General features: G+C 43.5%; 1 protein-coding gene across 3 annotated transcripts; it reads right to left on the reverse strand.

Moving 5' to 3' along the window:
• PSEN2 (presenilin 2) lies at positions 1–23634 on the reverse strand. Of its 3 annotated transcripts, none has more exons than XM_035321750.1 (12): positions 23544–23634; positions 18716–18916; positions 17745–17974; positions 16369–16510; positions 15698–15765; positions 15145–15365; positions 14480–14578; positions 12758–12835; positions 11059–11178; positions 10388–10506; positions 8255–8354; positions 1–918 (listed from the first exon to the last, which is right to left on the reverse strand). In XM_035321750.1, exons 2-11 carry the CDS (start codon positions 18860–18862, stop codon positions 8256–8258), a joined length of 1323 nt encoding a protein of 440 aa, XP_035177641.1. In that variant the 5' UTR covers positions 18863–18916; positions 23544–23634; the 3' UTR covers positions 1–918; position 8255. The 3 variants fall into 3 exon arrangements, with proteins under 3 accessions (XP_035177641.1, XP_035177640.1, XP_035177642.1); XM_035321749.1 differs by having other exon boundaries at positions 8255–8454; XM_035321751.1 differs by lacking the exon at positions 8255–8354.
• Between the last annotated feature and the right edge of the window lie 319 nt (positions 23635–23953).

Below are 23953 nucleotides of genomic sequence, written 5' to 3' on the forward strand. Positions count from 1 at the left end.
TGAGGATTATATATCAATCTTTTATTAAATTATAATACACCTTGTAATAAATTTGAATATAATACAAATTACAATCTAGATACAAACACTATAATGATAGATCTATTCTCAAATATAATACAATACATAAATATAATGGAAATTAAAATAAACAAATTATAACTAATAGTGAGTCACACTTCCCCAGGGCCTTCTCACTGATCTTAAAATGGTTTATTGAAGATTATTTACTTCTCCAGATATCCTGATTTTACAAGTCAGAGAGAGGTCAGTACCTTACCCAAGGTCAGTGGGAAAGTTTGACATAGCAGCCAGAAGATATGGCTCCACAGCAACTGCTTTAGTGGTGCCATCATATCTTTACCTCATATTGTCCATTGATACTTACATAACGAAGGGCTTAATGATGCAATTTCAGGGGTTGCTCACATTTCATGAACAGCTCTGCTGCAGCTCTTGGTCAAAGCAGCAAGAAGAACACGGCAAAGAGTGAGTCTAGGCCTCTTTAAATGTGACTTCCAGCAGGCCATCTGTCAGCCTTCAGGTAAGGTTGCTTTTCTCCTCCTGTTTGCTGCTTTCGGAGGAAAGTCTGCTCACCAGATAGCAGCTTGCTGCTTATTGGATATGAGGGAACATCCCTCCAACCCCACCCCCCCTCAAAAAAAAAAAAAAAAAATCTCTCTTTCAGTTCTCTCTCAACAGTTCTGATGTTGACTGCTTTGAAGAACGCAGAGAAAGTTGGCTTCTGTTAAAGATTTGTATAAAGTGGCCAAGTTCCCAGGCATACGCAGAGAAGAATTGGTCAGACTGTCTCAACTTCTAAAAAAAAAGTTAGAGAACCAGAGCCTGGAAAGATCTTCAGTCCCTGCAGTTAGAACGGCTCCAATGCAACGGGAAATTGGTAGGCAGACAACTCACCTGCAGAAAGAAAAAGCTGTTGGATTCTCAGTTAAGCTAATATTGGTCTTGTTATCAGGTTGACGAGCATCCAGGCTATTCAGAGAACACTCAGAAATCCTCTTACATAGGACAGGCCCAATCTGTTTCTCTGACCACAATAAAATATACACCACCATCCTTCTCCCACATTTGCGTAGCTAATCGCAAAGCAAAAACTACTCTGGAAATGCTTCCATCAGCTACTGAAAGTCTCATAAGCTACCTCTTAGAGGGCTTTACCTTGTGTTCATTCATCTTTTATAGAGGGCAATTTCTTCAGGGAAGGGGGATTGTCTTATCTGCCTATGTAAATTTATGGTGTTCCACCAACCTAGCACTATAATGATGATGAATTGAAACAGCTCAAGGAGAAGTCACTGGACAGGTGGCTTGGTTTCAGTAGTTAACTTCTGGGTACTTCAAAGCTTTGGCATGTTTCAGTGACACTGTTTGTACCTTATGTTATTTACATGGCCTTATGGCCAAGAATGAGAGCAACAGCCTTGTAAAGAAATGAGATCTCTCTGAGTCAGCCAGTGGCAGATTCACATTCAGGATCATCTCAGGATCCAAATAATGAGCTATTTTTATAACACTTAGGACTGCTCTGATTGCTGAGCTGTGTATTTTCACCCCAAAACATTAAGGCATTCTTTGTACTTGCCCTTCTTTCATTTCTTCCCTCACTACAAAGGGAAGGAGACAGGGTTCAATTTCATTTTGTTGGTGAGAACTTCATTTTTAAGACGATTTAGCGCTGTTGGAAGGAGTCAGTGTAGCCGTTCCTGTGACGTTTTCTGTCCAAGAAGATGCAGCGCAGGGAACAAAGCAGGTATTTCATGAACTTCCACCCCCATTTTCTTTCTGGAGCTGTCAGCTAACAGCCTCGCTCTGCGTAGCTGGAGAAGGCAGGGAAAACCAGTGGAGCTGCTGGAAGGCTAAGCCCTCTTGCTAGCAGGAAGTGGGCAGGAGTTGCTGTGAGGTTACACAGAGAGTGGCTATTGACAGAGTACGTGTGGCTAGTGCTATATAGCTCCAGGGAAGTGACTATACACCACTGACCTCTAATAGGAAGCCGGGGCAGGCCCACTAATGCTGGGATTATCTTTAATAATTGTTTGGAGAGTAAGTGGCAAGTCTACTTTTCAGGTATTTCACAGAGTACCTTCCTGGATTTTTAGGGACGTGAGGCGGATCACGGCCTCTTTGTCTTTCACCAGGGAATGCCCCTGCCCTCCTACACACACACAAACTCTCACTGGGTCAGATAACGTGACTTCTGTTCCATTCAGAGAAAAGACGTGTTGCAAATATGTTTTCTCAAAGCAGAAATTTCTATACAGGTACATGGATTTTTTTTTCTTTATGTTATGAAAGGAAAGAGAAGTGTTACTCTCTAGATGGGGTGATAGCACATGACGACAAACCATAGCTGCAAACACGTTTATCGCTGACAGAGGACTGCTGGAAAAAGTTGTGTGGCACACCACTCTTACCACCAAGCTATGTTTGGCTGCGGTTTGTGCCACTCACCCTTCCCTCCAAACTGTCCCACATGGGTGCAGAGTGGGTTCTGGGTACTTTGGAAAGTTGGAGACAAGCCCATGGGAGGGGAGTATGCTGAGAGAAGGACAGAGTCAGGTGGAGAGGCTGCAGATAGAAGCACTAAATGGAAGAAAGCGATACTAGTCCTTGTCTTTGGAGAGGTTTTGGGACACAGCACCTGGCCCCTGTCACCTTAGCAATTAATCACAGAACGGCCCAGGTTAGAAAGAACCTCAGAAGATTATCAGGTCCAACATTTTCTGGGAAAAGGAAGCCTAGATGAGATCAGCTAGCACACTGTCCAACTGCATCTTGACAGTCTCCAGTGATGGGGATCCCACCATGTCTCCCTGGGGTGGTTGTTTATTGTTCTCAGAGTAAAGAATTTATTTCTTATATCAAGACAAAACCTCTCCCAGCAAAGACGGAGAAAATTAAACGCACAAATTCTTCGTTCAGAGGGTGGTGAGGGACTGGAACAGGTTACCTAGAGAGGCTGTGGATGCCTCATCCCTGGAGGTGTTCAAGGCCAGGTTAGATGAGGCCATGTGCAACCTGATCTAGTGGGTGGCATCCCTGCCTATGGGGTTGGAACGAGATGGTCTTTAAGGTCTCTTCCAACCTGAGCCATTCTATGACTGAAAACATAGAAAATAGGGATGTTAGAGAAAATTGCCCTAGTGCTTTCCCTGCTCTGCCTCCTTCTGATTCTTCAGGCCCTGCAAAGCAGTTAGGGAGTACCAGCTTCACACCACTTATTTCTGCAAAGACCTAACCTTGAGTTGGCCTTGGGAGCTGCCACTGTGTTCAGCCTGCATTTGATAGGACTCAAAACAGTTTCCAGTTCTGGAAAACTTCCCCTCCTACTCCTTGGCCCCATATCAGGTTTCTGTATCATGGAGCTTAGCTAGTTCTACTTCATAGTCTTTATATCTCTTAAATACTGAGTGATAAATAGTACTGAGCACTGACGCAGCCCAAATTGTGCTCTTGGGCAACTGTCAAACAAATGTGCTGCATAAAGGAGGAAATAAACAGTTCATATTCACTTAACTCCTCTAGGGCCTAGGGCAAACGTCTGGAAGCTAGTGGGAAATGATGGAAGATAAAAAACCTGTAGCAAGGGGAAGATGTAAAAGGAAGGAGAGTGACTTGTGTATGCATGTGTGATGCCCTGATTTTTCCTATACAACCACACCTAAACCCAGCATTTACACTCCTACTCTTGCAGTGCTTCCCACTTGTAAAATTGGAACAGCTCACACCACTTCACCTTTCCTGATAAGGTGAAGGGAGAGCAAGCAAGGATAAATTTAACTAGGGACGCTGAGGTGTGCTAGGAGATGTGAATACTACGGTATGGGAAGTTCTGGCAAAGATATCCTATCTGTCCAGGCTGCCTTCTTATAATGCAACCGACTTCAAGAAGATTAGATAGCTACTGGTCCTCCTCAGGAGACAAAAGACAAGATCTAGCTAGATCCTGGATCCCCCAATGCAGAGAGCTGGAATGAGAACAGTGTACTCTTCTCCCAGATAAGCAGGACCTGCTGGGACAAAACAAGAGTCTGCAAGTGACAGAAGACATGACAAATGGGTAAGTATAATTATTCCTTTGCTTCTTGAAGATGCTCAGAAAAAAATAAATTAATTTAACAGTTCCTGGAGGAACCTCTGACTTATGTTCGGGGTTTGTAGAACTGAAACTAAGGCTGAATGCTTCAGAGATAAAACAAAAACAAGGAAGGACCCAAACAAAATACGGTGTGCAGCAGCATCTCACAGCTGCAGAGCTGAACATGGCACAACACTGAAATCATCTGGTTTTAAATGGATTCTCGTGCAGTTGAGCTCACGCTCACTCATGCTCTCCCATGCTGTGCCAGAACTTCAGCCATGCTGGGACATGATGTGCCTGCTAAAAAGCCTTGCCATAAGGGAGACTCCAGGACCTTCAGCCTCAGTGAAAAACAAGGCAGAAACAGAAGAGTGCTTTAAAATGGCTGGTAATTCTCCATACAGACCTACTGCCCTCCTATGGCTGCCAGAGAGCTGTACTGCAGACACAGGGAGACCAGGGACTGAAGGAAACAGTCAAGAAAAATAAGTTATATATTCAATAAAAAAAACGAAGGAGATACTCACACCATGGTTAACTGAAGTGCCTAGGAAGGCATGATCAATGCAAAGGAATGTACTGGTTTGGGAGTATCACGGACACCACCAAATATTTTGTTTTACCAGGACAGGGAGCCTTGAGCTATTCCTCACCAGGGTTCTGACAGCAATTGCCATTAAGTCAAAGAGAGGTGGTTTAACTTAATCTGATGGCCCCATGGAGATTTCATTAGCAACTGGTGCAAAGGTGTAGAACAACAGCACTGCTCTTTTTGCTGACTGTAGGAGTGTGGTGTGACCTTGCTGTATCCACTAACCCTTGCTGACCCAGTTTCAACAATTTTTATATACAGCTTTTGCTGAGACACCTCATATTGCAGATACATCCTTTTCTTTGTGAACCAGAGGGAGACGATCTTTCTAGCACAGACTGGCTCCTCACTAAGGTAATTTCTGAAGTTAAGTTTTATGAATGAGACTTTGAGTATCTGATGAGAGCTGCTGTGGAAGCACAGCATGATTCTGAAGGGTGTCTTATTTCTTGTAGTTTCTTCATGACTGCTTCTTCTGCATTATTTTTGATGCACTGCAGACACTTTAAACAACCCCACGATAACAACTGAAACCAAAAGCAACAACGAAGTGGCAAGAGGAAACAGCAATTAAGCACAAGCACAAACTGCATGGTCAGAAGGTGACAACAGCAAACTGATTGCATTGCACAGGCTTTTAACAAAGACACTAAAAGCTGCAAGAAGGCTGCATATCTCCTAGCAATGAAAAGCTTGAGTTTGCATTAGGCAGGCTTACCACTGCATTTTTGTTCCTTGACATAGGAACATCTTACATGTTAGGGACTGTTGTTATGCCCAAGCCACTTTTCAGACTAGATGCAAAGAAACACTCGTTTTAGACTGGAGAGGAGATGTGACAGGGATCACGTAGAAAAATGCCAACACATGGCACCTCCCACAGGGCTTTGAGCTGCTGAGTGACAAGGTGGGTGTCATCCTAAGCCTACCTGACCTGACAGCTGTACTTTTTCAGAGAGCCATATTGAGTATTTAGGATTTCTCCAAGGTCAAAGAGACTGCAGTTTAGCAGAGCATGCAGCAAGGTGAAAGCAATGACTGAACAGAACAAACACTTTGCTATGCACACACAGACACAGAATCAAGTTGGCAAGTTGCGAGATCACTGTGCCAATTTCCTGTGTAGTAGCCACTAGGCTCCTGTTCCTCCTTTTAGAAGGGTGCAAGTAAATCCTGTACCATGCTGTGCAATGTTAGTATCACAAATAAAACTTCCCTTTCGTACATAAGTGAAAGTGTCCAATGAGATATCACTCAATATTATTTTAAAACTCATGTGTGTATACACACATTCACATGCACGAGGTGCATCAAGGTGAATATTTATACACTAGTAGTAAATACATACAAACTTTTACACAATTCAACCAACCCAGTTTTTATACAATATACTCCTACCACTTAACAGACAATGTATTTTGTTGCATTGACAGAACACACTGCTCAGTTGCCTTTGAAGTTTTTTTTTTATATAAGTTACGCAGAATTTGATCAGTAAGATGCCAATCTTTGGCAAGCACAAATCTACAAAAAACTCAAGGACCTTTAATAATCCTTCAATAATTGAAGGATCCTCCTCCACCCAAAATTCCTTCACATATCAACTCTATGTCCATAAAAATAAATCATTTTTAACAATATGCTACAACTCTGTTAAGCTAAGCAGGACATTTCTTCTAGTACATAAATATTTAACATCCTCCCTAAACCATGCAGTCTAAAAAATAAATCATGATTGAAAGTGATTGTATTATGATTTGGCACCATAACAAACAAATAACACAGCTTTCCCATAAATCTTAAAAAAACAGCAGATAGCTCTAGTAGTTTACATTAAAAAAAAAAAACTATCAGTAATAATTAACTCTCTACCTGCAGTTTTTAAGTTCAAACATTGCAAATTTAAGAAATAAGAACAGAAAGCTAAAAGAGCAAAAGTTATTTGTCCAGAAACACATACAACTCATAAAAAACTTGTGTTTTTTAAAAAAATTTGTTTGAAGCACCTACATGATGTCCTTGTTAAATATCAAAGTAGATTAGCTTGAACAAGTCTATTGGAAAAACCACTATCTTGAAAAGGCATCTTTTAAAGTGTTATCTAAAAAGTAGCTTCAGACATGAAGTTCTCCATCTCCCAATGGCATTGCATTGTTCACAAAACACTACATAATGTTGTATTTTGAAACACTGATACTGATCAGCTGTCTAAGAAAACAGAGCTAGTTTGTCTATTATGCACACCTAAAAAGAAAAAAAAATAAAAAAACTTGTCTACTTCTAAGAAACTGACATAAAGAGAAATAAAACACTTCTAAAATGGTTAGGAACAGTGTGATTAAATATGTCTAACAGCAAGGTCAAGTCAGATTTGTTTGTTTGTTTTTACTGACAACACAGTGTGATTTTTTTGTTGTTGTTACGAAGTCACTTAATGCTGTGTAAATAGTTCCAGCATTAATGATGCCTTATGGAATGTAACAGCAGATTGAAGTCTGCTCCCCCATATTTTCATACAAATTATGACAATATTTTCAAAAGAGTTCCTTTTACATTAAATAGCTATTTTAAAATTTGTAATAAAAACTCTTCAAACAATAGTACCAAGAACTAGGTAAACCAAGCCTCACCCAGTGTAAGAGGACCTCTTCAGAAACAAAAGATAAATCCTCCTCTGGAGTGGTTATGACAATGCACAGAAATGAGACTAAGCTTACATATGAGAAGTTACAGGTCAACCAATTTACTGGAGCTGTGCAATAATTTCCACTTTATGGCTACTTGAGGACTGTTGTATGGATCCAGGAACAGATTTCTGAAAAGATGGAAGTACTGCGAGGAGACAGTGCTGTCTTCCCGTGGTGAGGATCTGATCCACTACAACAGTCAGCCCTGCCTTCAGCTGTTAGCTACAGTGGTGGATGCGCTCAGAAACTGAAACCTCATTTTCAAACATCCTCCCAGTGACATGCTGTCTAGATCATCATGGCTATGTCTTACTAGGATCAGAATAAACAGACATTAGGAGCAATTTCTATAGAAATTGTACAAAGAGAGGCCAGCTTATGAAGTTCAGCCTTAGACATCTGCCTAATGCTCACAACTAGGTGTAACAGTACTGTGTTCTGTGTACTGCCTGCTGTGCTTTTCTAAATGCAGGTATGATTTACTTTCACTTCATGTTTGCACAACACTTAAGTGTGAAGTGTTAATAATTTCAGAGTACAGTCAAACTTGTCTGCAATTCCACGGCTAAAATGCCTGAGTTTCTGGAAGCACAGATCAGACCCTTCATCTCTCCAGTGCCCCACACTGCATACAGGCTTCCTTGTTCACAAGAGCCTGCGTGCACATGAAATAGCATTTAAGTTATTTAACTCTGACCTCAGCAGTGAGCTAGGCTTTTCACTGGAGTCTGAGCATTAGAAGTCCTGTGGAAAATCTCAACTTAACATGTAACTAGGATTTTAGTATGCATCACGTCACAGTTATTGCTTTCTCTACAAATATATGGCACTAGGTATAAAATGTTATGACTTATTCCAAACAGTGTACCGTACTTCACAGAAAAGCTTTAAAAAGAATCCTCCAGCTCCCTCTTCTTCTAAATATACAGCTGGTGGGAGGCCAGGGTGTCCATGAATGGTCGCACAAGGTTGTCTGTCGAGAAGTAAAAGATCAAGCCAAAGGTGATGGAGATGGGAAGAGCAGGCAATGCTTTCTTAAAAACAGCCAGTAATAAAAGAGTTAAACATAAACCCTGCCAGAGAGAATAAAAAAAAACACAAGGAAATAAAGTAAGAAGCCCAAAAACATAAGTCATCAATAACCTAATATATGAATAATAAGCTCTATACACTATACAGAAATTGAATCCTGCCTGAGCTGCAGTGGAATGAGACATGTTTTCCCACACCTTCATCTTTCTCACAAGTTGGCCAGATATTTTCTTCAGCAATCTGGAGCCAAGCTCTTTGCTGAGAAAGTAGTGTAAAACAGCTAGTGCTGACATACAGCTGACCCCGAGAGGTTAACTTATTTTCAGATTGTTTTACATTTTGTACTATAGCATTATGTATTTGTTACTGATCCAGCAGGTAAAACTATTTAAATCCTATTGAACTGCATAGATAAGGAGTTTCACTGGAGGGCTCTAATACACGGTGGCATGTACTTCTTATACCTTCCCAGGTTTCAAGGTCTCTTGCAAAAAAAAAAAAAAAAAAAGAACAAAAAAAATCCCACTGCTGTTCTTTTGACTGGACTGCTTATTATGCTAGGTGAATTCTATTCTTTATCTTGACAGCAGGCCGTCTTTTGGAACACATGAAAGTTTTTGTAGGTTTTGGATATACAGTACAACTATGTGTACTTAAGTATGAATTAATTATTTTATCTGAGCCCTTTTTTCTCCCTCCACACCGATGAAACCTCAGAGACAATGTTCACACTGGGCTCCAAAAAAACATCTACTAGCTACAGATCAGCAGTCAGGATCTTTTTGAAGCCAGTATTTTCAGACTGCAAGGTTGATTATGATCCAGCTGAGCTCTGTTCTTCACACTCTTCATGGACCGTATCTGGCCTACACCTACTCCATAGTTTACATCTACGTTTAGAGATGCACTCGCTGCAAGGAAACTGCAGAGACCATTGTGGGAAACAAAAAGCTACATATCAACAGAAATATAAAACTGCAAAAAAGAAGCCAGAACAAATTTAACAGCACTGTAAAAGACAGAATGGGGTATATGGTCCGATGGATAGAAAAGAGAGCTTTCCCCACAGCAAAGGGACCCTGTGAATGGCCACCAGAAGGACACCAGAATATGTAGCTAAGGGATCCTATAGGTGTCTGTGACCTGTGAAGTAGGAAAGAATCACACTATTTACATGAGATAATTTCTAGTTCTAGTGCTTTCTAATCCATGGTTTTCCACAAGCGATAGTCACTGTAAGTCTCTCCCCTTGGGATCCAAGCAGAGAAATTGAAGCCCAAGAATGACATCATAATTCCTTTTACCTTCTAAAACTCCTGTCAGTGCTCTTCTGGTTAGCTTCAGTGAAGATACTGGTATAAACAAGCTAGTTCTTAGTAATGATTTTTACCTAGGTGAAAACTAGCGTGCAGTCATTAGATCTGGTAGGTCCAAGTCCTTAAGCAGGTACAGTATGATAGTTACCTGCTTTTACTGATAATTTTCATGGATTTTTAAGTTTATTTCCATTCTGTTTTCCCAGCTCAAACACAAGAATGAGATGGACCTTCATCCTCTTATGTCACAGTTCTCCTTAGCAAAAGGGAGTTAGCCTTTTTGACTACACTTGCTAATCATGTGGAGTTCATAATACCGACTCTTGTGGCTGGCAGAAATCCTCAATCTCTAAAACTGAAGCAAGCACACCAGGCGCTCAGCCACAACTGCTGTCCCAGGGGCTGTTTGACCATCACTATCTCCGTGCTTGGCTCTGGTCTGAGGAATCCTCCCTCCTGGTCTGTATCATTTAGCTTCTCCGAGCAGCTACTTAAGCCTGTCTTTATAGACCATGCACTGTGCTAGAAAATCCACTGGTGCTTTCACCCGAGTAGCCAGGATGTTACCTGTAGCAACATAGCAGTGCTCGCTGTTGGTAATTCTGGCAACAGTGCTGTGTTAAACAAGACCATAAGATGTAAAAACTTGCTAACTTACTATAAGAATGGCTACAAAGCAGGCTAGTGTAGTATTCCAGTCTCCACTAGGTGTGGCAGCTGCTTTCCCAACAAGAACACTGTAAAATATGAAGTCTCCGAGGCCCAGCTTCACACCCCCTGTGAGAAGTGGAAGGGAGAGAAAAGAAAATAGGTGTTACTTCTCTAGTTTTGCTTCCTCCTGAACAGTCTTTTTTTTTTTCCTGGGGACCAGCTGAAGGTTGCTAGTCCTGGCTACCAACCCACCTGGACTCTTAGCATCCTGCACTGAGGTAAAAGTGATTACCTCCACAGATTACTGAGGGGGTCAGGACTTCCAGACACCCTCTTCTGCAGTTATTTTTACTCAACTTCATTCTCTGAGGTGCTTCCCTGTGCTGCCTTACCGCTGTACCAGCTGAGGGACAGAAGAGGAGTGAGATGCAAAGGGAAGAAGGAACTGCTTAAGCTGTCTGCATATCCAAGGTATATCACTGGAACTACAATCCCAGAACAGATACTGCACCAGGAAGAAGTAATACACAGAGTCCAGACCTTTGTTGCTCAACAAGTCACAGCTTTTCAAATAAACTGTGATTAGACCAAATTGAGTTAGAGTGTTAACCACTATGAGTAAAAATGTCAGGCTCTAACCCTGACTGCACTGAAAACAAGGTATGAAGCTTCCCTTACTTTCCTCCTCCTCCAGTTCCTCTAAAGAAGTGATGGGGTGGCTTGGAACAGGACTCCTTGTCTCCAAAATCTGAGAGTCTGAGTGTGAAGGGCTACTGTGGTTCTCTCTCCCATCTTCAGCTTGATTCCACAAAAACAGGCCAAGAAAAGAGGAGAGGAAAAAAAAAAAGAAACAAGAGGTAGCTGCATTTATAACTTGTTTTGATGCATGAAATCTCCACTCTTATGAAGCTTCCCAGGAATAGATCAACCCTTTGTCTTGGAATCACGACCAACCGAAGCATGTACATTTGCAGAAAACGTTATTATTTGAAATCATTCAGTAGGCTACATGTTCACAGCTTGTTTGGCAACTACCCAGTGGCTTCAACAAGTGAGTAAATGGAGTAAATGCACAGAACTAAGCATTGCTGTGCCAGTTTTTAAAAGCAGAGTCTCTTCACCTCAATTCTCAAACCCTGGATCGAGCTGGTGGGCATGCTGGCATCCAAAGCCTCTACAGGCTAGAGTGACAAGTGAAACCAATTAAAATTAATACAGACAGTTACATCTTTAGGGTGGAGGTGTCAGGTGTTCCCTAGCCGGTAGTATTACCAAAATGGATGACTAGGAAGACTGTCATTTATAAAAAACTTCTGTTCTGAATCACATTGATGTTGGTGTTGGGTGTTCACACATCTCAGAAATTCCATTTTTTGGTCCTGTTAAACATATTTAACAGAGTCCTTTCACCCTTTCCCTTCTCAAACAGTGCTTTTGGAAGCAGCTGGTATGTGACATTACTCTATTTGACAGCTCCTATTTTTTCAGAAGCAATCATACAAACTTCCCAGGTTTTGGCAATCTGACAGGAAGCTCTGCTGCAGATGTGAACAGATTGTGATCTGGGACACACAGAGCTTCCAGAGAGGTATTCAGTAGAAACCAATATGCCATTTGTTCCTGCTCTGTGCTCAATTTCAAAGCAGGACTGTGACTGTCATTTGTTAGTATGTCAGCTATTTTATCCTGAAAATAAGCAAATGCAACAGGACCAGATGGAAAATACTTCTAACGCCACAGACTTTACTCAGTCACCCTCAAAACTGCTGTTTAACTTGCATTTCAAGAAGATAAAAACAACAGCACACAAATTAGCACAGCATCAGATAGAATGTAAACCTGGAACACATCAGCTCCTGCTGGGTAACTGCCCGAACATCAGCTTTACCCAAGGGTAAACGTAAAAACATTCATTTTCTTTGGCAGGGTAAGCTAAACTGGACCTAGAACTAGCTAAGGGTATGTCTGCTCTGTGGCAGTTGCCTGAGTGCAACACACTAGCGCACTAAAGTTCACCAGTTCATTGGCATTGTATTTACGACCCTATGTTGTAATTAACCATCCCCAGCTGATAAAACTACAAAAACAAGAATCCCACAAGCCACTACCAGCTTTAACTTCAGTATTTCTGAAGCTGTATGTTGGACAACACTTTTGTTATTTTTATTGTTTAGGCAGCCTGAATACTAGAGCTTCCTACACCATCTTTGCTGCCAGTCCAAACACCAGGTTTCAGAACATCATTAAGTTCTGCAACTAATGGAAAAATACTGCAAAAAAAAAAAAAGTGAGGCCTTCAGGATTTAAGACCTTAACATTGAGGCTTGCAATCTTAAACATTTTTATTTCCATGGGACACTGTGACATGCAAGCAAACCTGCATCCCATGTCTGCTGACTTGGTCCTCTTGCTGCTGTGTCTGGCTTTGCCATTCCAACTGTCCATATCATGGCAGCTAGAAGAAAGAGCAAGAAATCAGCCACAAAACATTGGTCACTGTAGCTCAGAGTAGCTAAGTATTTAGCTATCCCTACAAATATAAACTCTTCCCCCATTACTGCTACTACAACTCTGATTCTCAGTTGGTTTCCTAGTCACTTAGAAGGGAAGGTCAGAGAAAACAAAAGCTGCACATCCATTCAGTCTTTAAGAAAAGTCTCAGAGCACAAGTCAGTATAGTTTTGTCTGTATCCTGAAGACAGCAAAAATCCCAAATAAGGGTCCTCATCTTCTTTGTTTTTTTCCTGGTTTCTGGCTCTTCTATTCAAAGGGAACAGTTGCCCAGGAAATGATGGTAGTACAAAATGTAACCGGAGATTAAGGCAGACGGCACACTCCCCCTCTTCTGCTGAAGGTAAAGCACACAAGTGAGGGATTCATTGGAGTTGTCTGAGTGTCTGTTTTCTCCCTGCACTTCTGTTTATTTTTTTTTTCCTGTCAAAATATTGGATATTTTTGTTTTGGTTCCAAGAACAACTGAAGGATGTTTGCAGGTTGATTCTTGAGATGGATCCCTAATTTACGAAGGGATACAAACCATGCTGAGATCAGTCAAAGGGAACTCAAATCAGCTTTTTATATAAGAGTACATCAGTCTTCCTGTCTTCACAGAAGCTAAACTAAACAGCAACAAGCCAAGCCAAAGCACAGTGTCTACTATTCCATTACAAACTCATTCAAGGGGATGTTTTTGCATCTAGAGGTAGCCACAAAATGTGGTCTTGCAACAGAGACACTGACGTTCTAAGAACTTTTTGTTCAGTATTTATTATTTGTTGAATTGCACTCTGCTTTAGACAAACTGTTGTTTGTTTAATAAAATACGGGGAAAACTTCATCTAGATTGTTTCAGGCTGGTATAACAGAGTGTCCAGTAGAATGGAAGTCAGCTGAAGCCAACAGAAGCCCTATTTGGAACATATAAAAGCATTTATATAGCACTAAACACTTGAAAAACTAGATCAGTCAAGTTGTAGGCATCCTCAGCTTGGCACCCAACATTTGGAAATACTGATTCATCTTACAAGTGATGCAATGGAAGCCACTGAGGTCCAGAAAGCACTTGAGCCCAGATCCTGGAAATCTTAAGTCACCTACCTTCAGTCAACTATCCCAGTCTTAAGCATATGAATGCCTTTGTGGATATGGGTACAGGATGTCATCATAGTTAAACAGTCCGGGAAATCAAGAGAAGAGAGGACTGATTTTGTTTGCAGAGCAATATTTGAACAGAGCCACTTGAAGGGAACAGCCACACAATAAAAATAAATCATCATCTAGCTACGTGACTTTACAAACACTGCTGTCCACACAAGGCTTCGTATGCACAACAAAGATTTATGTTCTGAGGCTATTCATGGAAAAGTAGATCTACTTTTGAACATTTCAGTTTCACAAGGCAAATCTGCCCACCCCTATGGCTAATTAGGGTTAATACCATTGTAACCAATAAGGTCTGCTACAAATGGTCTGTTCCAGGACATAAATGCGCACCAATGTGAGGGCAAGGAAATAACTAAAATAGCACTTACTGGTTTGACACTGAAAAAGGTTTCAAGCTTAATGTGGTTAAAAACGTTAATATTCTAATCTTACTCACAGGAATATATCAATGCAGGAAAAATGGGCTCATTTCTCTCCTGCGCAGTCTCCACCAGCATTCTCAGTGGCCCCTTAGGACAGAGAACAGCCATCAGATCTGCAAGGAGAAAAGGACCAAACAATCTTACCTTAAACAGTCATGCATATTTTGCATTCCTGCTCTTTGAAAAGCTATTATTCCCTCAAAATGACATCTATCAATATTAACTGGATGATTCCCTGAACGGTGATTTCTGCCGCTGTGCAACTGTAGCTGCTAGTCTCTGAAGATGATGTTCACTTAAAATGCCATCCCCCAAGGCTTAATGTGACAGTAAGGGTTTTCGTTGTATTAAACCTACAACAAAAATCCTAAACTTCTTGAGAGCAACACATAAGTTCTTTGAAGGAAGATGATAGGCTTACATTAAATTGTTAAGTTTAGTGGAAAACCAGGGGTACTTTGTTTATGCTCATCAATCCTTTGCTATGTACGCTGACTATTTTTCAACCTTTGGTCAAGTTCCTCTTTGTGTACTCTCTCTCCTGGTCAGAGCTCCTCACCAATCTGAATGTTACGTTGCAGATACGTCATTCCGCACATTCTCTTCAAACTTTCAACTGAGATTACCTCCAGATAACCTCTCTCTAAGTCACACATTCAGAGTCACAACCCAGACTTACCATAGATGGAGATGGCACCTAGAATCACCCATGCCGACCACTCAGGTAGATACTTAATGAAAACCAGTGCCATCAGAGCACTGATCATAATGAGATATGCTTGCTGGAGCTGCAGTGGGCCTTTCCAGTGGATGCAAATCATCCCAACAGCTCCAAAATTCCAGATGACTAAAATGAGCGTGGGGTAATCCATGGCCACATTGTATGTCTTCAATACTTCACTGGAATACAACAGTGAAATTTAGCTGAGCAATAAAAACAACTGACGTGCAAAGCATCTTGCTAGATCTACTTAAACAAGCCAGCCTCCGATGACACCAGAAGGAAGCAGGATACAAGCAGCTGTCATCACAAGAGGAGAATCAGCCTTGCAGCCAATTGTTGCTCTTAGCTCTCTGTTCCCTCTGCAGGACACAGGCGTGCTGTGTGGCAAGCACTACACTGCCTTAGTCCTGAGGTCAACAGTGATTCCAAGGATTTGAGCAGGCTAGATTTCAAGACTAGATTTAACATAGTTCTGAACCACTAAGTTACTTGCAACATTTCTACTTACCCAAGATATATGTAGGTGAAGAGGAATAGCAACATCAAAGAGGACAGGATTAGCCAGCCATGGATAAACTATTAAGGGCAAGAAAAGACAGTGATTGAAGGGACTGTTCCTCCCTGCACAGGCTGCAGTGCTGCATGCACTATTGACAGACCTTCCTATTGTTCAACAGTCTTTCCTTCTTCACTTCTCCTCCAAACACCTTCCCCTTCCCTACAGCTGACGAGGGAAGAGGGACAGCCAGTTGCTCCTGGTTCTCCCAAACTCATTCTATATTCTATCCTTCTCTTCCACCAGAGCCTCCACAGGCAAGAAAGATACTAGTTCCCACATAATTTGTCCAAACCCTCAGAGAAGGCATTCACATTAAATGGCAAAACTTACTCCTTAAGTACAAGCTGCAAAAACTTTTTGACCATATGGAGAAGACTCAAACCTGACTAGCACAAATAACAGGCTGTTTCTAACATCCTACCATTAGTAGCAAATTAACAGCAAAGCACATTCTGAGGCACGCTAACACTGCTAGCAAAGCCTTCTCTACAGGAAAATTGTTGCCATGACTAAATTGTGCGCTAACCTGTGCAGTGCCTTTATTTCTCCCTGACAGACAAGCCTCACTTGAACCTGCTCACAGCAAGCATGCAGCAAACACTCAGGCACAAATGCTTTACCTTGTAGCAGCGGTATTTATAAAGAACAACTAGGAACACGGTCATTACAACAATGACGCTGATCATTATGATGGTATTCAACACCGAGTTCAAGAGACGCTGGCCCACCGATGGGGTATCCTCACTGAAGGGAGTGTAGATCCTGCAGCATAAAGCAAAGCCGTATCAAGTACATGTATTCTCATCTAACTAGTTGCCCCAAGATAAAAAAGGATCAGGGCAGGGGAAAAGAAAGGGAGGAATGACTTCCAAGGACAGTAAACATCAGATGTATCCTCTGAAGGGGCCGGGCTCCAGTTAGGTATCAACTAAAGATTAGTGTTGTTTAACCAAAGCACATTACCACAGAGCAGCTGTGTCTGGCAGAGCTCTAAACAAAAACAAATAGAGCATAAATGGGAAAATAGTGAGCGGACAAGGGGGAATGGCTTTAAACTAGAGGAGGGGAGATTTAGGTTAGATGTTAGGAGGAAATTCTTCACTCAGAGAGTGATGAGGCACTGGTACAGGTTGCCCAGGGAAGCTGTGGATGCCCCATCTCTGGGGGACTTGAGAGCAAGGTCGGATGAGGCTTCGGGCAGCCTGATGTAGTAGGAGGTGTCTCTGCTCATGGCCGGGGGATTGAACTAGATGATCTTTAAGGTCCCTGCCAACCCAAGCCATTTTATAATTCTGTGATAAATGACTAAGTTTAGCAACTTCTCTTGAGGCCACTAATTTCTATTGTATGTCTCCGGACCCTCTCCATGATAACAGCAAGGACACATCCCAGGTGCTGTCCAGCATGGGGAGGACCCTTTCTTTCTACAACTTTCAAGAGAGTCTTGGGCTGTTTTACCCCTTCTTTATCATGCCACCACCCCCTCCATTTTCTTTTCTTTGGTTCCATTCCTCCAGCTACCACATGAAGTGCAGTTAGAGCACTGAGAGTGCTCTCAGGCAGGCAGCAAGAGCTGGATGGAATTATGTATCCACACCACGAATCTTTGGGAACCAAAAATGTCATCAGGAAATGAGACACTCATCCAAATGAACATGCTATTCCCTGACTGCTGCCAGCCAGCGGGTGAACAGACCAGGAGGTAAGCCTGGGCCTTTTATGCTGCCATATGAAGTGAATTCATTCCTATGCCACTCAGAGGCTAATGCCTAACGATAGTGCTAATGAATCAGTATAATACAGGCATGGAAAAACTTACACAGATGAACACAGCTTACTTTAGTAAGATCTTGCTATGTTTACAGAGCCATCTTTAGCCATGTAAAGGCTCTCCCAGCCTGCCAAGGAAGCACGCTGTGTACGTAGGTGTATGTGTATGGAGTGTACGTGTAATGCTAGGGATCCCATGTACTCAGAGGCTGAAGACCCCACTTACAGCTGCCCGTTTTTCTCCGTATAGAAGCGCACTGACTTTATGGTGGCGACGACAACAATCATACAAAGGGTGACAGGCACAAAGAGCATGATTACATGCTTTGCTCCATATTTCAGTGTCAGTTCCTCGTCTTCATTCTCCAAGGCGCTCCCTCTCGCTCGAACACCCGAGTCAGACATATCCCCATCAGCAACATTGTTAGGGCTACAGCTGCTACCTGTGTGCCTCTTCTGAAAAGAAAAATTAGCAGATATGTTAAGATCCTTTCTTTGCATTCAGAGCTTTGTTCCACCATATTTCACAAGGCTGCTGTGGGCTACCACAGCATACCAACTTGTTCCTACTAGGACGGTGCCATCTGAAGAATACAATTAGAAATTCCATTAGAAATAGAAATAGGCTGCAACAATTTTTAAACCAAACCCACAAATATTTAAGGGCCTCCTCAGAGCATATAGAGAGAGGCTAACACATGCATATAAAGGGTGAGGTGCACAGAACTGGGAGGGAATAAATTTCATCTGAGGTGGCGTAGACCTGACCAGATCCCACTCCCAGAGCAGTGCTGTGCTTGTTTTACCACAGTGCTTCACTGACAATAGGACTAGGTTCTGTTCTAACATTTGCTGCATTTGACCTGAGCAGACAAAGGGTTTCTGGCAAAACAAGAAGGCTGAAAAGGATATCCTGCAAGAGTTGTATGTGCATCAGGTCCTGATTAAAAGCTTGTATCTCTACCAAAAGGAAGGAAAGGGGAGGAGTATATATGGAGGTAAAAAGGGAGGAAAAAGTCACAGTGGAGGAAATGGGAACAGGCAGTGCAGCTGCTGGCCAAGAGAGTGACGCTAGAGAAGTAACACTGGCCAAAGCCAATCCTAAAAGCCTGGCTGCTGGAATGGATTGAGGGGTAGCAGGACTACATTTATCATCATACCCCATTTCTTCACTACCCAGAGAGGATGCATACTTACCCTATGTATCTGCACTTCCCCTGCTTCTGAGGCTTGCAAGCCATCTTGGTAGGAAGGTATTGGAGGGCTCTCTGCAGACATCAGAGATGTTCTCTCATTACAGGTCTCATCCTCACTGTCTGAGTTGTTCATGAACGTGATCATCATCACTTTCCCAGGGAGCACTCACTCAGGAGGGGCACAGCCACGAACTACTCACGACTGAGAAAACAAGCAAAGCCAAAGAAAAAAGAAAGCATGAGCACTGCAGCGCAAACAACTGGGAGTCTGAAGAGGAATCACAATTTCAGCAGGGAGGCTACAGCAGGCTGCATAACTCCATCTCCTTCTAATAGCGGATTTAGCCTGCTGTCACATCAGGCACAACAATCTGTTCAGTATCCTGCAGTCAGGGGGAACAGTAAAATGCAGCACTGAACCAACTGGCCCTAGTCTACTGAGTATTTTTTTTCCCCTCTACCACAGCTGTCATAGTTCCTGCCTCTGTGCTTGGCCTCTTCCATTAGCGGTACACCCAGACCTTCACAGAGGAGGTTTCTCAGTGCTTAGTGTTTGTTTTGTATGAGCCAAACAAGGCTTCACCTCCAATGCTGCCTGGCTGCTAGATAGCTACGAGAGCTCAGCTCTTACACAACACTCCTACAGGCATCAGCAGGTAGCAGAAGTTTCTTAGTAACCTGGAGCCTCAGCTTTACATAAGCCACTCAGCAGGAGTTACGTACTGCCTTCCGTATTATGGCTGCTGATCATCCAGATGAATTTCATAAGCAGTTCTTCCCTTTGCCCACGGGCTGCAGGTAGAAGAAAGGGGAAGACTTGGCCCTTTAGGTGAGATGCTATTTTTTCCCCTTATGTTGACCTGTGTGCTTAAAAGCAAACCCGCTTGGATGGGCAACAATTTGGAGTATAGAAATGGGGCCTTGACATTTTTGGCCTCTTTTGACCTACCACTGCGCAGAGAAGTGAAGCAAGCAGTGGCACAACGCAGAAAGGAAAGGAACAGCTCTTCCTTTTAGAGGCTCAAGAGAGAAGGTGCACTGCCCTGGCTAAAGCTAGCGCAGAACAGCCTTAAAGCCATGATTTTAGGTAGCTCTAAATAGGATTGATAGGAAAATTCCTTTTACTGTTTATTAAGGCAGCTTAACAAAGCAACGGGAGCAAATTCAAGTGCATAATTCTCAGCCACCTATCCATAAGCAAAACCAGACCCCTAACGCATTGTAAAGCTGTAACACCTACAAGAACAACAACTCTCCTCCGCTGTATTTTATCCAAGTATCCCCCCCAAAACAAACAAAAGAACTCCCCATGCCAGTGTACCTCAGGAAATATAACCAACTCAGGGGAGGAAGCTGAAGAACCCACATGACTTGGACACTGTCACGTCAATCTGAATTAAGCATTCATGGTCTGACCAGTAGATTTTGCTGTCTACCAGCCAGCTTGAGAGGTTAGAGCAGATACTTCAAAGCTCTGTGAGATTCTTGCTTCTCACTGAAGAAACTGATATTCACTTCAAGAGAAGGCAAGAGGGAGGAGTGGGAGATTCCCATCTTTCACAGCATCCTGAATACAACAGTCACCTTCAAGACATCTCAGAAAGCAAACTCAATCTGCCTGCGTGAAACACTTTTCAAACATCTGCTCCTTCTGTGCCTTCTCTTTAAGCCTTTTCCTCTCATTTAATTCCTCTTTCAGTGATAAAAATAGTACATTTATAGGAAACAAATGCAGGGGCAACCCTCAAGCCAGGCCTATCAGCTTCACAGTAACTGTGTTGCAGTGAGCTGCCTAATACTTCCTTTTTTTACCCCCCCCCCCTTTTTTTCCCCTTACAGAGCCTGAAGTCTCCACTCCCCAGTTGCTCAACACATTCTGAGCATGTGGGGGCTCACAGTTTACAGCTGAGAGCCTAGATTCTGGTTCAGTTTTGAGAGTTATGTTTACTCTTTCAGAGTTTGGGACCAATATTTAGGCTTTAACAACCGCACAAAAGTATTACAGAACTTTTTCTCTCAGTATTTCAGAGACTGCAACACAATTTTTGCTATGCGAGCACAGCAACATTGCAGAGGTTTCAGGAGGGATGGCCAATTAGCCTACTTTCACCATCCCAGTTGTACCCACTGGAAGAGTTATACAGATAGCAAAAACACACCAGTAATTTCCAACCCTCGTGATTACATGTGAAGAGTGTCATGTTGTCATATAGCCAGACATTTTCTGTTATTCCCTCTCAAAAAGGATTAAGGCAAAGACGCTACAATGCTTCTCATCTGCAGCAGACTCAGACCCCAACACAGCTTTACCATCCATCTCCCATCTACAGCACTTTGGTTTTGGTGAGGGGTGACACAAGCAGCCCCCAAAGCATCAAGGACTTTACAGGAACCTTACAGGAACCACCAGCCCTCAACAAATCCTCTGAAGTTGTATTCACAGGTGCCTGAAAGTGACCTAAATCTGTGCTACTGCCAAAGGGGTTGTCCCACCACTCTGTCTCTTGTGCCAGCACCAGGTGCTCATCAGCAACCCAGTTCTTTTGAAGAGACAACAGCTGCTTGTTTGCCATAGCTTTCGCTGAGCCAGGTTTCAGTATGACAGGCTCCCAGGCTGGCTGCCCAAGCAGCCCCAGCGCCCAGAGGAGGAAACAGGAGCACAGGGCCAAGCTTTGATGAATGGCTCACAGAAGCAGGAGCCCTCTGCCATACTACCAACCCTAGCAGAGTTCGACACCATCGTTTACCCATCTGAGTTGCACTCAACTGGCACCAAGGCTGTGCTGGCTGCCAGACAAAGTTCTAGTTTACACCGTCTCTCCTTTCAAGGTGGAAGGACCAGCCTGGTCACTCTCACGACCACACACTCAGCACAGCCTTCTTTCCTGGATATGGTTATTTTTCTGCATGACACCAAAAACAAAATAATCAGTGCATACAGACAACGTGTTTCCCTAGACTGATCTGAACAGGGGAAAGGACAGATTAGGAAAGCAAAGTACAGAGGGCTGAGACGAGCACAATTCCCTTCTGGCTATACCACAAGAGGAGTTTTCAGAGGGATGAAATGCAAGCTGCATTTATATTCACATGACAGAGCATGGTCTACTAAATACAGCTAATGAAGGACAAAAACGGGTGCCAGACAGTCTTCACGTTGACCCAGCAAGCCACAGGGTATCAGGCCAGGTTTTCATCTTTTCCACTGTAGATGGATGCAGACTGTGAGGAAACATTAAAAAAATCATAAGATGTGTTAGAACCAGAAGACCAAACTCTCAAAACCACATGGCAGAAATGAAAGGGGACAAAAACTAGGTCAGTAGTTAAGTACTGCCTGTAACGGAGCAGCTGAGGTGGGACTACAGTGAACCCTACATTACAGCAGCCTTGTTAAGCCTACAGGAAAGCACAAGTAACCATTTCTCTCTTTCTGTATGTCTTTTGTGCAAGGGATCTCTCTCCTCAACGGCAATAAATCCACTTTATCAATTACACTGAAATGGGACCAATTCAAGCTAATATTAGGATCTATCCTTGGCTTGCTTTTTAATTTCATGCTATAGCATCACTGCGCTGCAACAAAACCAAGTTCTTTCCTATGTTTTTCATCCTTGAGAAGTATTACCAGTATAATGCATAGCACAGAACAGCTGCAACTGGCTGGCATAGTATTTAATAATCCACTTGAGATTTTAAACTGCTTACATACGTTGTTCACTTTGATGGCAATCAGATGAAGAGAAGCAGTTTTCCTTTGCTAGGTTTAGACAAAGAAAAAACTTTGGGCTGATGCTGACAGCCTGACGTTCTCCTAAGTTTCACCTGTAATCACAGCTGCTGGTAAACAGAAGGAGCAGGAAAACATTTTCAGCAATTCCAAGTGGTGAGATAACAGTTAGGGAGAAAAAATTCCAGATTCATGCCAGTAAATAAAGCCAAAGCATACATGCTGCTAAAATCCCCAGTTGCTTGTAACGCACCATCCAAAGGTCAGAATTTGCAAGTGCCATGTGCTTCCAGCCCCAGAGTGCCGAAATAACAAAACAAGAGGTACTACGGGAAGCGGGGAAGATTTGCAGCCCCCTCTCTTTTTTTGGGGCACGGCATCAGAGTTGTATTTGCACTACTTCCCCACAGAAAGGCACAACACGCAGCCACGGTGTTACTTTGCCAATAGAGCTGAAATCAGACCCTTCCCCGAGAACAGCAGAAGAATTATTTCACCAGCCCTAGGCCCAAACCCACTCACAGTCAATACCCACTGGATACAGACCCAGGTACACCAGTGACACCTCGAAGCCTGGGCCAGACATCACACAGAGGAGCGGCTCCCAGCTTGGGTACTGCTGACGGTGCCCCAGGTGACCGTGACACACCAGGGACACCTGGGGACAGTCCAGGCTGTCCTCCTGCACCCTGCCCGAGGTCTCAGGGCACGGGGGACAGCCTGCACAGCCCCACCACGATCTGCCCCAAGGAGACACGCAGTAGCGCCAGAGCTTGGCTGGCCTGCAACATGGGGCCAGCTTTGTTGTCCACCTAAATACAGTGCCGGCCACCTCTGGACGCTCGGAGAGAGACCTAACAGACGCTTTACCACCCCAGGAACAACAAACACGGCCCATTTTCCACCCTACATATGCACATATGTACATAATCACGCACATACACAATACTTAGATCCTTCACCAGGATGACCCAGCACAGCAGTCGGTCCGCACCTCCCCGGAGCGGTGCCGCCCTGCGACCCCCAGCCCGGCCCGGGATGCCGCCCGCAGGCGGCTCTGCCCACCTCAGGCACCCGGCCCCACAGCCCCGCTGCCCACCTGCGCTCGGCCCGGCCCGGCTCCCTTCAGCCCAGCTCGGCCCTGCCCAGCCCAGCTCGGCCCTGCCCTTCTCTCCATTGGCTCCGGAGCCTTCTGTCCCCACCCCTGGCCGAAGGAAGGGCGGCTCCCTCCATCCCCATTTACCACAGCAGCTGCCACTCGGCCGCTGCCTCCGCCCATCCGGTGCCTTCCTCCAGTAGACGAGGAGGGGCCGCTGACGTTAACTGAGCCCGTGGTGGCTTTTGAGGCATTTAAATGCGTATTCCCGGCCTTCGTTAATGGGAAAGCTACGTGAGGGTGCGGGGTGTTAGTGAAATGAAAAGGTAATAGGGAGCGTGGGAGAGTAGGAGATGGCTAGGGGGATTCGTGTGGAGTTTGGTCTGACCTTCGCTCACCTCATGGATCAGGGG

The sequence above is a fragment of the Oxyura jamaicensis genome, chromosome 3 (genome assembly GCF_011077185.1).
Source record: "Oxyura jamaicensis isolate SHBP4307 breed ruddy duck chromosome 3, BPBGC_Ojam_1.0, whole genome shotgun sequence".
Taxonomy (NCBI): domain Eukaryota; kingdom Metazoa; phylum Chordata; class Aves; order Anseriformes; family Anatidae; genus Oxyura; species Oxyura jamaicensis.